The sequence below is a fragment of the Vanacampus margaritifer genome, chromosome 13, assembly GCF_051991255.1.
Source record: "Vanacampus margaritifer isolate UIUO_Vmar chromosome 13, RoL_Vmar_1.0, whole genome shotgun sequence".
Taxonomy (NCBI): Eukaryota; Metazoa; Chordata; class Actinopteri; order Syngnathiformes; family Syngnathidae; genus Vanacampus; species Vanacampus margaritifer.
Genome location: NC_135444.1, coordinates 12,128,429 through 12,143,709, shown reverse-complemented (window position 1 = coordinate 12,143,709; position 15,281 = coordinate 12,128,429). Strand labels below are relative to the sequence as shown.

Here is a 15,281-nt window from a genome sequence, read left to right as displayed (position 1 = left end):
ACAGGGATCGACAGGCATCGCCACTGCACTGCACTCTGCACACATCCTGCAGCTAAAACAAACTAGGATTCATTTCAAATGTGCAGCATGTTTGACCTTCAAATTAAACGTTTTTTTTTTTTACTACATAATGGTGTGGCACATGATAAAACAAACAGACTTAAACCTTTCTCCACATCAGTCCATATTTGGATTGCTGACTTTTTTTTTTGTTTGGGGCGACTCCAGGTCCGCACAGCTTGTGTTTCTCGGCCTGCCTACCTCAAGTCTGGCGGCACGAAGCTGTCGCTCGTACACCCCGGGAACTACAGTGTGAGGGTCCGCGCCACCTCCTTGGCAGGAAACGGCTCTTTTACAGAAACCACCTACTTCTTCATGCCCAACAGTAAGGCTGGATGTTATATAGTGCATTAAATGTAAACAGGGATGTTTCTTCATGCTTTCATTGATTTATATCCATGGCAAGGTTTATTACTTTGATGTCAAATTTGCCTTTTGCTGGAAGTTGGATGAAATGAAAGCTGTAAATTATTTTAATGGGTTATTTTTATATTTTACTGCATCATGAGCCTCAGTCTGCAAACCGGCACACTGTACAGCAGTGTTTCCTAACTATGTCCACCAGAGGGCGTGTCGCAACATATAGCACACTGCTGCATTACTTTTATCTAGCGTTAGATTTAAATTTTCATTAGAATAAACTTGACTTGTATCCATGACCTGACGAAAGACTTGTATGTGATATGCAGAAGATCCTGGTATAATTGGGGTTGTGATTGGCCCAGTCATCTGCTTCATCCTGCTGTTGGTCGTGGGAGCTGCTGTCTTTGTGGTCTTCAAGAAAAAGTAAGTTCAATGTTAGCATCTATATAGCTTTAGGACCAAGGGGCATGCTGTTCATTAAAGTGAACTCGAGTCAAGTAAAAAAAAACAAAAAAAAACATGGCGGCCATTTTGTCACCTGCTGTCGACTGAAAATGACTATTATTACTCTCCACAATTAAAAAATTGGCATAATTGTTTTTATATATATTATATAATTGTTTGCAAATTTTGAGTTGTTTGAATTTACATTTGCATTTGTTTTATTTTAAAATGACAAATTTAATCAATTTTAATGTTTCAAAGAAATGTATTTGTCTTAATATTTTTTACATGTTTAAAAATGTTTCTTGTTTTGTACCAAACTGATTGCCCTATACGTGATTTCAATTATTACCAGATTATTCGTGATTAATATTTTCTTTATAATCAAGCAGCCCTGCCACATAGTGGGCCCAGTAAATGGCAAAATGGCCGTCCCCTGAGATGGATAAAATGGGTGAATTTTACTGCATAAATAATATTCCACAAACGGAATATTAACTAGAATACTGTGTTTGGACCAGTCAGGGCAAAAATAATATATTCAGGGATGTGATTTTTCCGCTAATTCGCGGAATTCCGCTTTTTTACCCACCCCCTCCCCCCCCCCCCCAAAAAAAATCGATTTTTTTTTTTTTTTTTTTTTTTTAGTAGTTCATTGTGTATGCACATGACTCCGACAGATAACATCTTCTGCTATAACAAAGACATTTGTGGTATGCTCTAATATGAGTTACTTTTCATTTGGTCATGATACAATTATTTGTTCATGAAATTTGAACTCTTCAACATTATTTATGTGTTAATTTAGTAATCACATTAGTTAGATATGATGATATTCTCAGTGATAGTTTTTAAAAGCAAAGGCAGTCCAATGTTTTTGAATGTGACTGATTTTGAGTTGACTAAAACTGCCATTTTATATGGGATAGTTCAATATACATTGAAAATTTATGCTGTTGTTTTGTCTATTTCTTTGTCATGTGAGTGCATTGAAAGTACTTAAAAACACGGAAAACCCATGAGCTCCGGGGGGCTTTGCCCCCCTTGTCCCCCCACCAGGGCCTGGACCTAGCTGGGTGCCAGCGGCCCCCAGACCCCCGGCTAAATTTTCAGATAATTTCACTTTGGTCAAATCACATCCCTGTATATTATTGTAAAGAAAATGTTTGATATGACTTCTCAATTAAGCCAGTGTTTCTGAATCATTTTGGAGCCAACGCATATATTTCACATGAGAGAAATCTCACAAAAAAATCTCCAGTGTGTCACACTGCTGTTCTTGTATCTGTTACAGGCAGACAGAGGGCCCAACTGGACCTCTCATTGCCTCCTCAAACCCAGAATACCTCAGTGCCAATGATGGTAAGAAGCATCATGACAAACTTGTTTGGGGTTTGAGCATATATCTTTTGGAGTGATGACTAGAGTGTTGACTGTTCCTCTCTCAATTCCACCATTTTGTGTAGTTTATGTTCCCGATGAGTGGGAAGTCCCGCGGGAGAAGATCACGGTGCTCGGGGAGTTGGGTCAGGGCTCCTTCGGCATGGTGTACGAAGGAAGCGCCAAGGACATCGTCAAAGGCGACCCGGACACCCACGTGGCCGTCAAGACGGTCAACGAGTCGGCCAGCCTGCGAGAGAGGATCGAGTTCCTCAATGAGGCCTCCGTCATGAAGGCCTTCAGCTGTCACCATGTGGTAATTCACCATCCTTGCACAGTCACTTCAACCAGCATAAGCACTCATTACTCAGAGATTCATGACTGGCTTGTTGTGTTGACACCACCATACTGACTCACAGTTTGACTCCCAAAACAAACATTCCCACTTGTAATTGCTGTTTTACTGCCTTACCATATGTCCTAACATTCTTTTATGTCTTTAGTCCAGCTGACTCATTCATAATAGATGAGTGGCTATATTCTAGTGTTTTTTTTTATTTTTATCAATTTTATTTATTTTTTTAAAGGTACGCCTCTTAGGTGTTGTGTCCAAAGGTCAGCCCACCCTAGTGGTGATGGAGCTAATGACACACGGTGACCTGAAGAGCTATCTGCGAGGCCTCAGGCCAGACTCTGAGGTAGACACTGCCCGCAAAATGCATGCCTGATAACGCACACTCCATCACATATTCCAAAATTCTTATTCCTGTGTATGTTTTTTTCTCTTGTTTTTGAAGAACAACCCAACCGGTCGTCCTCCACCTATCCTGAAGGAGATGATCCAGATGGCTGCGGAAATCGCAGACGGAATGGCCTACCTCAACGCCAAAAAGTTTGTGCACAGAGACCTGGCTGCCAGAAACTGTATGGTGGGAGAGGACTTTACCGTCAAGATTGGAGGTGCTGATGCATGCTTTTTTTTTTCTGGTTTCTGTTTAATCTTTATACACAACCATACAAAGTAACAACAGAGGAGCAGGGCTGGATTCAGATGGCCTCAAACAAAACACTTAATGGCTTGCATGTAGAAACCTCGGCTAAGGAACCTCGACATAATGACAAAAGTGTCATTCAGTAACTCTCGCTGGGGCAATGCACAATTGTATATGACAGAATGAAGGCCTATATAATAAAACAAGAGTCACTAGACAAACTAAGAGTGACTAATATGACCATAGCAACTGACAACATTATGGTCATAAAGGACATAATACAAAACTACAAAACGAGAGAGACTAGACTATCTGAAATGGAAGTTTGAAAAAAACTTCAGTTTCAATTGCTTATCTCATAAAATCCATGTTATAACTAGGCCACATACGCGTATATTCATTTAGGCTGATCTCGTTGCCGGTCGTAACTGATTATTTTGTTGAACACAATTTATCAGATCCTCACTGATAAGCTACAATGCTGTTTTATTTGACTGTATTTTTGTAATTTCATCAGTTTGTAGTTTGCAGTGGTGTCGAAATGCTCTGCGTGATAACAACAGATTTTTACTTTCCACCCATCTAAGTAAGGTAATAAAACTGTTCTCTGTACAAGGCAATGCAGTTCCAGTGCGCGTATTGGATCTTCAGGTGTACCTAATGTTGTGGCCGGTACAGTTACTAATAGCTCATAGCACTCTCAATTTCCCCTCTCGTCCTTTGCTTTCGTCTTAGACTTTGGTATGACGCGAGACATCTATGAAACTGACTACTACCGTAAAGGGGGGAAGGGCCTGCTTCCTGTCAGGTGGATGGCTCCGGAGTCTCTGAAGGACGGAGTCTTCACTGCCCACTCTGACTGCTGGTAGGCGAACAGCCCGACAGGACCACACTCCGCCTCCCTGTGGCAAAATGTCGTCCTGTCGTCAGTGCATGCTGAGGCATTTTCTTGCTCTTGCAGGTCGTTCGGTGTCGTGCTGTGGGAGATCAGCACGCTAGCAGAGCAGCCTTACCAGGGCCTGTCCAATGAGCAGGTTCTCAAATTTGTCATGGACGGAGGATACCTGGACCGTCCGGACAACTGTCCAGAGAGGATGTGAGTTATTGAAAGTCTTAAGATTACATGTCTTTGTGAATTTTGCTTTTGTTTTAACTAGGGATGCGACAATTGATTGAATGGGGGAAAAAAAATAAGGTCAAAGCTGAGATTACACTAACTAATGTGGCATGATGGCTGAGAGAATTTTAATTTCACACTTAAAAAATATATCACAACAGCATGTCTATGAATGCCAACACAAAGCAAAGTATTGTTATTAGCTATTTTTATATAACCCACCATTGCTAAGAAAATTAACGTTTGTCAACATGCAGACTGGCTAATTGGTTAGCCAATTAACAGCCAGCTGTCATTCCCTGACACCCATGTCACTCACCAGGCCAGGCTCTGCCTTTAAAAGCCATACACACTCACACAGTCACACATACTATAGTAAAATGTGAGGATGGCGACCCCAAGTGGACAAGATGTGCTCCCAACATGCACGTTATAGTCTAATAATGCAAACTTATTTTTCGTATGATTAATCGATGGGATAATTGTGAGAATGCTCGGTTATAAAAATACAGCAAAACTTCCATCGCTGGGTTTGCGTTCCAGGCCGCCACCACAATGAGTGAAATCTGTGATTTAGAAATACTTTATTTAAATACTCTCTAGGCATTTTTAAAAAAGCATGTAGGTTTTTTAAACACACTGCAAAAGAAATGGATAACACAAAAAAACAAGCAGTGAACTGATGCCTCAATTAACATGTATTTACAGCAAACAAATTCTGTTTTATTTTGGGGGGGTTTAAACTAACAAACTTATGTAATGCAATATGTGTCAATAATCATGTCCAAAATCGTACATTATAAAATTAACCTGTCGCTTTTTGTTGGCCTAAAAAGCAGGATTACAGCAGACAATAACATTAAATCATTGTCAACAACAAAAAAATAGGCTGTGCTGAAATATAGCACTTCCTGTTTTGTTGTTTTTCTTTTAAGTGTACACCTTCTCAAGGTAAATAAGTGCCGCCATCCAGTGGGCAACAGTAAAATGACACTTGATATAAGTAACTTAAAAAAAAAACAATTTCTGCAAAATAGAGGGACCATGAGTAAGAGGATTAGGGCAAGTGAAGAGAGAAAAAAAAAGAAGTTTGGCAAGGTTCCGACTTTATTCTCAGAATTCTCACTTTAGTCAAAAAATCTGACTTTAAAGTCAGAATTGTCACAATTCTCACTTTTTGACACAATTCTCACTTTAAAGTGACAATTCTGACTTAAGTCTAAGAATTCTGACTTTAAAGTGAGAATTCTGATAATAAAGTAAGAATAAGTCAGAATTCTCACTTTAAAGTAAGAGATTAAAGTTTTTGGCACAATTGTCACTTTAAAGTCAAAATTCTGAATTCTGACTAAAAAGTGAGAATTCTGAGAATAATGTGAGAATCCTGCCAAACTTTTTTCTCTCTCGCTTCACTGGCTCCTAATCTTCTTCCGTACATGATGACGGGGGCGGAGGGTTTACTATATTTCGGTAAATGTGATTCCACCAGCTAATTTGTGAGTTTTCTGTTTCCATCATTTAGGCACAACTTAATGCAGATGTGCTGGCAGTACAATCCCAAAATGCGGCCGATGTTCCACGAGATCATCGAGATGCTGCTGGAGGACCTGCACCCGTCTTTCCAGGAGGTCTCCTTCTTCTACAGCGAGGAAAACAAGGTCCCCGAGACGGAGGACTTTGACTTGGACCTGGACAACATGGAGAGCATCCCCCTGGACCCTTCCTCGTACTCACAGAGAGAGGAGAACTTAGGCAGGGACAGCGGGCCCTCCGTGGCCCTGCGGGGGAACTACGAGGAGCACGTCCCCTACACACACATGAACGGTGGCAAGAAAAACGGACGAATCTTATCGTTGCCCAGATCCAGCCCTTCCTAACATTTCCTGTCGTCCCGAAAGAACTCGCCGAACTGGCCCGACCTCAACCTCTTCCTTCTTTTCTCTCGGAATCCTTCAAGTTCCTCCTTGTCGTACTCTTGAAGAAGAACTTCTCAACACACACACACGCACAGATCTCAGGACTTTTACTTTTTCTTCCTCATGACTGCCAAACAGGCTATCAAGGGATGCAAACAGCACATCATGGGTCTTTCTGCTATCATCATCGTCATCATCGTGTTTCCAGGACGCTTTTTGGTGGGAACGAAGGAGAATAAAAGAACTGTGAACGCGAGGAACCTTCGACAACCACAAGGCTGCTCTTGGACGACGGGGCTCTCCCTTCCACTGGGCGTTTCCTTCCTTCTCCTGACTCAAGTCTTTCTACTCAGATCGTGGCCTTTGGATACGTGGCCTATACAGAAAGAGAAGCGTTTTTCCGCGCTCGTCTTCGTTCCCTTTTGACAATAAAATTCATTTCACTTTGGAGACGGTGGGATGAGCTGATGATAGAACAAACATCGAATCCTCGAGGAAGCTCGGGTCTTTTGCTTTTGTTTGTTTTTTCTTCTGGTTCTGCAGAATTCCAAAACGACACACATATTCATCGGGTGAATAGTTTTAATTTATTTGCTTTTCTCGTCGTTTTCTCTCTTTTCTATCAGTGTCCTCACTTATATGGCTGAAGGATATTTAAACAGTTAAGAATTGGACAAAGGAGTTCCTCAGACTGACCAATAGCTGCTGCTTTGATATATTTTACTAGGTATAGAAATATGAGAATTTATATAATATATATAGTATATATGGAATATTGGTATTAATGTACCAACATTTTATATATATAATATATGAATCGATGTTTTTGTATATAGTTCATATTTGTAATATTTTTCATCAAAAGCTTTGTTAGTATCTAGATTTTATTTTTTTGCCAATGTTTTTCCTTGAAATGTTTTTATTTTTATAGCCCCCGATATCCCACTAATCTGCCATCAGTGCTCTCTCCTCTCGCAGTGTGACCACCCGGAGGGGAAATAACATCAACCCACTCGATCCTTTCTCCTTTTTTTCTTCTTGTTATTAAGCCCCCCTCGGACCCTCTGTCTGTACGAAGAGGAGACTTTTTTTTCTTTTTTTTTTACAACCATAACAAAAAACACACAAAAGAGCTTTAAAAAAAAAAAACAAGTTTAAAAAAAAAGGGCGGATGAGGTCTGATCACACTTCGGTTTGATGAATGTACTTCCTTTCTGACGGCAACACAAGTCCTGTGTTAGTCAAAAGGTTCCGAGTGTCCTGAGTTGGGTTCGCCTGTGTGATCCTCAGAATTTACAATCAGGCCTAATATCGGATGTCTCCTTGTTGGGTTTGCCTCTGCATTGTTTCTCCCTTCACCTGCTGCCCAATCCCCCCCTCCCCCTCCAAGCCCCAAACAATGGCCACAAGGTTCCAGCAGGTGGTGGAGACAGATTATCTTCTTGAGTGAGGGCGCGTGAGTTCATTGTTTTCTTCATTTATGTATTTTCGCAATTGCAACATCACCAAATCGGATCGCCAATTTTGATCATTTAACGAAACTGTAATTTAGCAACTCTTCATCCACGTGGAGCACTTAAGAAAATCCCAAAGATATCCAGTAGTATGCATTGTGGTTGTCTATGGCCCCTTTTCCACTGCACGGGCTCCCCCATTGATGTTTTTCCAACACTGGTAGCGTAAATCACTGCTTGTTGCTCATTGGTGGAGGATTTTGTTAACATCCGCTCACCTTGTTGCAGTGCCTTAGCTATGGACGCTGCAGTGTGCCCTCAGTCTCTGGAAAACAGGGAGCAAGTAAAAAAAAAAAAAAAAGAGGGGGGAAAAAGGGATGCACCTTCTGCTTGTTCTGACTGAAGCTTTGTTGCTTATTTGATGCAGTAGAAAACCCAACAGAGGCGAGTGGACAAGCGTCGCGAGTCCACTCAGGTCTAACATTGTGTGATTTACTGTAGTAGCAGCTTCTCCTCAACCTTTTTTTTTCCCATTTGACCACGTCTCCCTTTTAAAGACTCTAAATGATTTAATTCACCCATATCAGTCAACGAGCAAAGCGAGCGAACCGACAACTGCGGGCCCCGATGGGACCCGGTAGCGTTCGGCAGCTCTTTGCGAGAAGCCCGCAAGTGTCCGACTCTTTGGAAAGCCCTTCTGTTTTATACCAGTGCCTTCTCCAGCTTGGAGTTGCCCAGCATCATTGGGGTGTTCTGAGGAGGGAGAGCTGAGAGAAATCTCGGGCTGTTGTTGTAAATGATGTATGATGTGGTTACTAATATGAGAAGAAGAAAAAAAAAAGGATTTGATGCATGACAGAAACATGGTGGACTTGAGCTGTGTCACACTAACAGTGTTTCCCAACCATTTGACCTGAGATAAATCCCACCAAACAAAAATGTCACAAAAATATATTCGGGTGTTAAAAATTTGTTAATTTGAAGTCGCTTTAATGCCACTATTTTTTTTTAAGCTTACTCACTTACTACGCCTGTACTAGGGGTATCCAGTAGCAACACAGCAGACACGTCCACGTCAAAATTTAGCAGTAATAATTTAATAATAATCCATATATTTGTGAAGACTGGGGTCAAATTGCATTTTACCATTGTTAAAGATTAGATAACTCTTAATATGAAAAGATAAATGCACTGAGCTGTCTCCCTCTTACAAATGTTTGTATGCCATCTAGTGGCAGAAAAATGACCGCAACACAAATCAATATCACACTCTTTTTTTTACACTACAGTACATATTTTTAATTTTAACTAAATTTTATGAATTATGAAATTACTGTATCAATGATTAAAAGGTGCGGCCATATTTCTATTAGTTTATTTTTTCCGCTTTTATGTTAACAAGAGTATGAAAATTTAGTAAAAAAAAAAAAAAGTGTGCTTAATTGTGAGTTAACTCGTGAAGTCATGTGATTAATTATTAATTATAAAAAATATTTTTAAAATTATATTTTTTTAATTTAATTATATATAAAAAAAGAATCGCCTAAAACATGCATCATCAAGATGAAAAAACATACACTGTCGCATTCTTAAAACAAAAAAAAACAGAGACCAAAAACTGTCAATGAAAATTCTCATTCCCTATTCGGCTTTGACGGCAAATGAATTCCAGTTAGAATTGAAAACTTCTTCTCTATCCAGAAACATTTTTCTTTTTAGTTTAAAATGTCTTACTTAAGTAACAATCCATTGTCGCACTGTGGCCCAAAATAGAATCCTGGTTGCTTACTTATTGCGCCTTTTGTTACCATGAATAGTAAATCCTTGTTGTGGCGGATGTCGCATGCTAACTAGCGAGCTAGCTGTAGAGACGCTCTCTCGGCAGGACCGGCTAAGCTATGAAAACAAGTACGAAGAATATGCTGCACACAAATTTACTGACTCGCTGTGAAATCTGAGCCTGTTCATCCGGTTAACACAAATTTTGCTCTGTTGTCTGAATGGCAACAGTAGCTATTGCGGATTATGTGTAACTTCTGCCCTCTAGTGGAAGAGCATTGAATTGCTCTTCCTGTCACTGGCGTAGAGATGAACAAAAATAAATTATCTACAGAATTCTAGATAAATATTTTTAGACTAATAAAATGTAATTGGCAGGGCACAATGGTTGGGAATCACTGCGCTATCATATAATATAGTACGTAACTCAGCGCTTTGGCTTTCCGATACCTGTCAAGTCACTGTGAACGGCTCCAAACTTCGTCGTATGTCGTATGAAAGAACGTGTGCACAGCTCTCGGACACTTGGCGGCATATGCAATTCCTCATCAAGATGGTGCCCGAACTTGTAGATATTTATTTTGGTACAGTCAGGAGCAAAGCGGTTTGCATCCGAGTGGAGCATTTAAAAAAAAAAAAGAAGAAAAAAAAAACAAGTGGGTGTGTGAGGGTGGAGCGATGCCGAGTCCTGTTTGTCGTTGAGGAATGTTTGTTTGTTGTTTATCATCATCGTGGTTGTTGTGGTTAATGTTGTCTTGGTGGAAGTCTACCTCAGTGCACGCGGAGGAATCACACCAGACGCTCACCTGACATCGTCTTCTGTCTGCTTCCTGCCTTATGCACATTTTCTTGGCTCCTTCCATACAAAAGTTGATTACACACATTTTTTTTAATTTTTTTTTATTCTAATGTACTACAGCTCATTAAAAATAACTTTGGTCCTCTTTTCCCTAGAAAGACTAATCTTTTGTTTTTTTGGACCTTTTGTGTGGTCAGAGGAAATTTGTATGGGCTGCCTGTGATTTTCTTGTCTTTTGTCTACTGTGAATAGCAAGAGAATAACTTTGTGTGTATCGGGTGCGTATGGACAGTTGAGGCTGGTTTCAAAGAAGAGAAGCAGGCACTTGGCCCCCCACCGCCACCAAACAAGACTGGGACAATCCTGTGTGCCATATAAACTCCAAACAGATGTAGAAAATCTCGATTGTAACTTTTTTTTTTTTTTTTTTTTTTTTTTTTTAAGTCTCAGGGAGGCGTCCTGATGCTCGGAGGAGGATGAAGAAGAGATACACCTTAGCTACCTTTGATATCAGTTGTGACTGAAGAGAAAGTTCTCAGCACCCTTGCAAAAATGGACACGATAAGCCCCCCCCCCCCCCCTCTCTCTTCGATCTCCTCTTTTCACCACATGGACATCCTCTCTGCTTTTGGAGACAATCAGGAAAAAGCCTCAGCTCACTCTGACGTCACGCGGCTTGGACTGGCCCCTAGTGGCCGGATGGGAGCATTGCAAAGCAAACCCGCCACAATAGTGCCTTGCTTTGACCCCGCTGAGGACCTCCACGTATGAAACGAAACCACATCAAATCTGCTTTTCTTAACCAATTCTGTGCAAGTCAAACTGTTTGATGAGAGCATATTATTATTTGGGATTATTATGACCGATGATTTCTACCAAAAAAAAAAAAAAAGAAACATGGAACTTTTGTGTCTGCTCTGCTAAACTTACTTCATGCATGGGAAAAGGAATGATGCATAACCAGCGGATAGCTTCTTTATGTGACCTTAAAAAAGGGTGTATATATGTATATGTGTGTGTATTGAATACACATATATACATATATATTACAAACAATCTAACTCAATTGTCAGCACATGCCAAAACTCATCAGATCTGTCCCAATATGGCGGTTCCCATTGCGGAAGTGAATCGCGACATTCAGAAAAATAAGCTGATTAAGTCGCTATTAACTGTAAATAGCAGTGCATCCCCTCCCTCCCTCCTTCCTCCCTCCTTCCTTCCTCTTCTTCTGCCCGGAAAAGTGAAAGCAGTTGATTTAGGGTTTGCTCTGTTCATGAACTTGTCAACAACAAAAAGAAAGAAAAAATGAAAGGGCTTGCTCATATCTTTTGGGTTGCCAAGGATATTTTTCTGCGAGAATTGATGGGAATTAACAGGCAATTAAGCAGCGTATTTTAGTACAATACAGTACAATTCAGTGGGTTTCCATTTACAACATGAACAAATTTGTCAGTAATTACTCATAACTGTTGCATTTCCTTCAAGTTCCATACATAGTTTGCATACCAATGATACTTTTTACATACGTTCTCTCTCAATATTAATTGTTATTAATATTGTTGTTTTTATTTTTAATATTTTATTTAATTTCCCTTTACAGACCAGCTCGGCAAAGTTCCACTTCCTGTTAATTTTCCATTAATTCCCGTTGAAATTGTCCACATTTCAAAATCCCTCGATTGATTTTTGTAAGCCTGCTCATATGTCCGTGCAGGTTGAGAACAAAGCATTTGTATGTGTTATTTTTCTTCGTTCTAAAGGGGGGGGGGGGGGGGGGTATTACCTTTTTAGAGAGATGCTGATTTCTATTTTTTTCTTAGCCAAAGTAGGGAAGGCAAACACAATGACTTTTTTTTTTTTTTTTTTTTTTTTCTTACTGTAAACTTTTACTACTCTTGTACATTATGAATTTGTTATTGTGTGTGTGTATATAACTTAATTTTGGTTGTTTTCTAAATCAAGAGGATTTTTTTTTTTTTTGTCGTCGTCGTTGTTGATGACAGCCCACTACACTTCACAGGAGAAAAGCCTGTGAAAACACACATGGACCGTACACACTTTGTACCCCCCCCCCCCTCCCCACAACCTGCTTCCACTCAATCCGATGCATGTTCCCGATGCGAGCCCAGCAGACCCGAACGCATCACCAAGGCATGTTTAGTTCACGTTTTTTCTTTTATCGGGCTGAATAATGTGTAAACTGGACGAGACCACTGCACAACCTTTTGAAAGGGAGGAAGATGAGTGATGAAATAAGCTATAAAGATGGTTCAACCACCTTTTTTTTTTTCTTTTTTTTTTTTTCGCCCCCTCCCCAAGTTGCAAAGCCGAAATGTGACGGCTGCTTAAGGCGTTGAATTGATTTTATATGAAAAACCGAAACAAGTACTGCTGATGAGTGGTGAGATGATATTTCCTATTTGTCTTATGCGTTATGGACAGATGGATGTCTGTCCAGTGGTCTGCTCCAGTTTCACACAGCAGTACTTTTACTATTTTTGGCGTGTTGTCTCCCGGGTGCACATACAAGACGCTTGTAGTGGCCAACATGCTGTGTTGTCGTCGTCGTCGTCATGCAGGTTACCTCTTTGTTGTTCATCTTTGTTCATGCTGATGTGTTCATTTTTTTTTTGACATATGTTGTGTATACGTTCCTGTTGTGAGTCTGCGGCATGTATGTATGTTTGTATAGTCCAAACCCGGAGAGATCGCTTCATCCCTCACACTGGATCCAAATGTGCCATTATCTTTATGTATTGCATATATCAACATACACACACGCACACACACATTTGTCTTTGTATCATCGTGGGGACATTGCATTGACTTGATGCATTTCCTAGCCCCTTCCCCGAACCCCAACCATCAAAAATGATTGCCTACCCCCATTCCTTACCCTAATTTCAACCATATCCCAATTCAAACCTGGACTCTAAAACCAAGTCTTGACCCTCAAAAAGAGGTCCCCACAATGATAGTTGAACCTGGGAAAACACGTGTGCATTGGCCCCACAATGTGGCAAAGACAAAAACACACACACACACGCAGAATTACATGATGCATATTGTACAGGATCAAAAACAAAAGACAAAAATGTGCCATGACTAAATGAAACGCTTGACAATTTATTTTTTCTATGTTTTCAAAAAGGAGAGCCAAGTAGTGACATGTACAGAAAATGTTGCAATGATATGAAAATACAAATTTTGCTGTGTGTAAATTATTCAACAATTAACTGTTTATATTAAAATTATGAATAAAATTATTGGAGAATATGTCTTTTCTCTCACTTGTGTTGTATGTGTACGTTAAACAATATAGGTTATTTGTATTGTTTTTTTGGGGGCCATGCAGCTATCATGTTCATCGTAAATTTCTTAAAGTGGTATGAAAGGAATTTGAAAATGGAAGCGTTCCCTTATATGGTGTGCTTAATTAAAGCGCTATAATAATAATAATTTAAAAAAACAGTCCATTCAACTTATAAGTCTATGCTAATCTTTAAAACATACATATTTTTTTTATCTCAAACACTTTTAGTAACATTTAAAACCTATATATACAACATATTTAATCATTTCTGTCCTCTTAAAAATACAGTAAACGGCTTCCAACTAAGCATGTAGATGCTCAGTAAGTATGTAGTCAACCGTTGAAATGCATTGCGTGGAATATATTGATGTATGCAGTGTACAGTAACTATTTTTGTTTTAATTACCATTTGTGGCCATAAATCTATTATAAAGCGAAAAAGTACATTAAGAGTAGTTACTGTAGGTTAGTATAACACACTATTGTAGTCTACATGACAAAAACAACAAACGACTATATACCACATGAACCACGTTGCTTAAGCGGACGTGCATAAAGCTTACAATTTGCACATCAGATATGATGTGCGCGTGAGGAAATCCACCCGTGCAAGAAGACAATTCGTTGTGTTTTTGTGCAGAACGACACAAAGAGGAAACGGCACTGACTCAATCTCTGCCTGTCACTAGTCATCGCCGTCACTTGGTGCGAGGACGAACGAAGTCAAGAACACAGTGTAAGTACGTACGTAATCTATAATGTATGCTAAAAAATGATTGTCGCTGCGTTCTTTTTTTGTTTAAAAAGTGAGGCGTCTCGTATGTGAGAATGTTTTTGTGGCTGCCCTTTCTTGTGGGAAAGTGCTGAGACTTTTTCCACTCCATGTGCACTCGACTCAACTTGACACTCATCCTGCGTATTATACAAGAAAAAAAGGTGGCCACCATTTAGTTGCCAGCTTTGAAATGTATCATATCGGTACAGCTTCGTTTTACACATACATACAGTTTTTTTCTTCCCCGTACAGAATAGATGAGAATATAATTCTTTACTTTTTACTTTTTTCTTTGGTCTAACGCCTTTCACAACTCACTTCCTTTTTTTCTGACGTGTCGTTTTACTAAAACTGTACAATCTTTTAAGTGGGAATTATGTTTTCTTTTGTTTTGCCTTCTAAGTTCGAATCTTTATTGGAGTTGCACACATCAGTCAAAGTAGGCCTGCTAGTGAATTGCAAGAGGGAGCTTCATTTTTATTGGGCTGTCAGTCATAGTAAATAGTGTTGTATTTTGTTGATCAGCAAGCAGACACGAGTTTTTGTTATTTGTTGTGGAATTTGAGTTACACAGCAAAATCCACTTATGTTCGATGTGCCCCCACTAGTCTAAACAGGGCTCATTAATATTGCGTTTGTGGAATATGAATTAAGCAGCGAAATCCAACGTTTTTTATGTTTATGTACGGTGCTGTCAAACAAGACACAGGAAAAAGAAAACAGACAAAACAAACAACAAACAAACAAAACAGAAACAAAAAAGCCCAAAATCAGACTTTTCAATCATCAAATATTTTTTTTAAAAGTTATTAAATGCCAACAAGGCTTGCTTCAAATCAAACGTTTTTATTCATTTTGTCATTTGCTGTCCCTTGAAAATGACATC

General features: G+C 39.6%; 2 protein-coding genes across 2 annotated transcripts in view; both read left to right on the top strand.

Annotated features, from left to right (window-relative positions):
* Positions 1-13,583, top strand: part of insrb (insulin receptor b) — an 86,363-nt gene extending 72,780 nt beyond the window's left edge. Inside the window, exons 15-23 of the mRNA XM_077583216.1 lie at positions 229-385; positions 750-846; positions 2,162-2,229; positions 2,334-2,563; positions 2,835-2,945; positions 3,045-3,207; positions 3,975-4,104; positions 4,201-4,335; positions 5,879-13,583. Coding sequence (XP_077439342.1) covers positions 229-385; positions 750-846; positions 2,162-2,229; positions 2,334-2,563; positions 2,835-2,945; positions 3,045-3,207; positions 3,975-4,104; positions 4,201-4,335; positions 5,879-6,233 — 1,446 coding nt within the window. The 3' untranslated portion in view covers positions 6,234-13,583. The remainder of the gene's footprint in view (positions 1-228; positions 386-749; positions 847-2,161; positions 2,230-2,333; positions 2,564-2,834; positions 2,946-3,044; positions 3,208-3,974; positions 4,105-4,200; positions 4,336-5,878) is intronic.
* Positions 13,584-14,276: 693 nt separating this feature from the next.
* arhgef18b (rho/rac guanine nucleotide exchange factor (GEF) 18b) overlaps positions 14,277-15,281 on the top strand; it is a 51,653-nt gene continuing 50,648 nt past the window's right edge. Inside the window, exon 1 of the mRNA XM_077584591.1 lies at positions 14,277-14,356. The gene's annotated coding sequence lies outside the window, so the exon portion shown is untranslated. The remainder of the gene's footprint in view (positions 14,357-15,281) is intronic.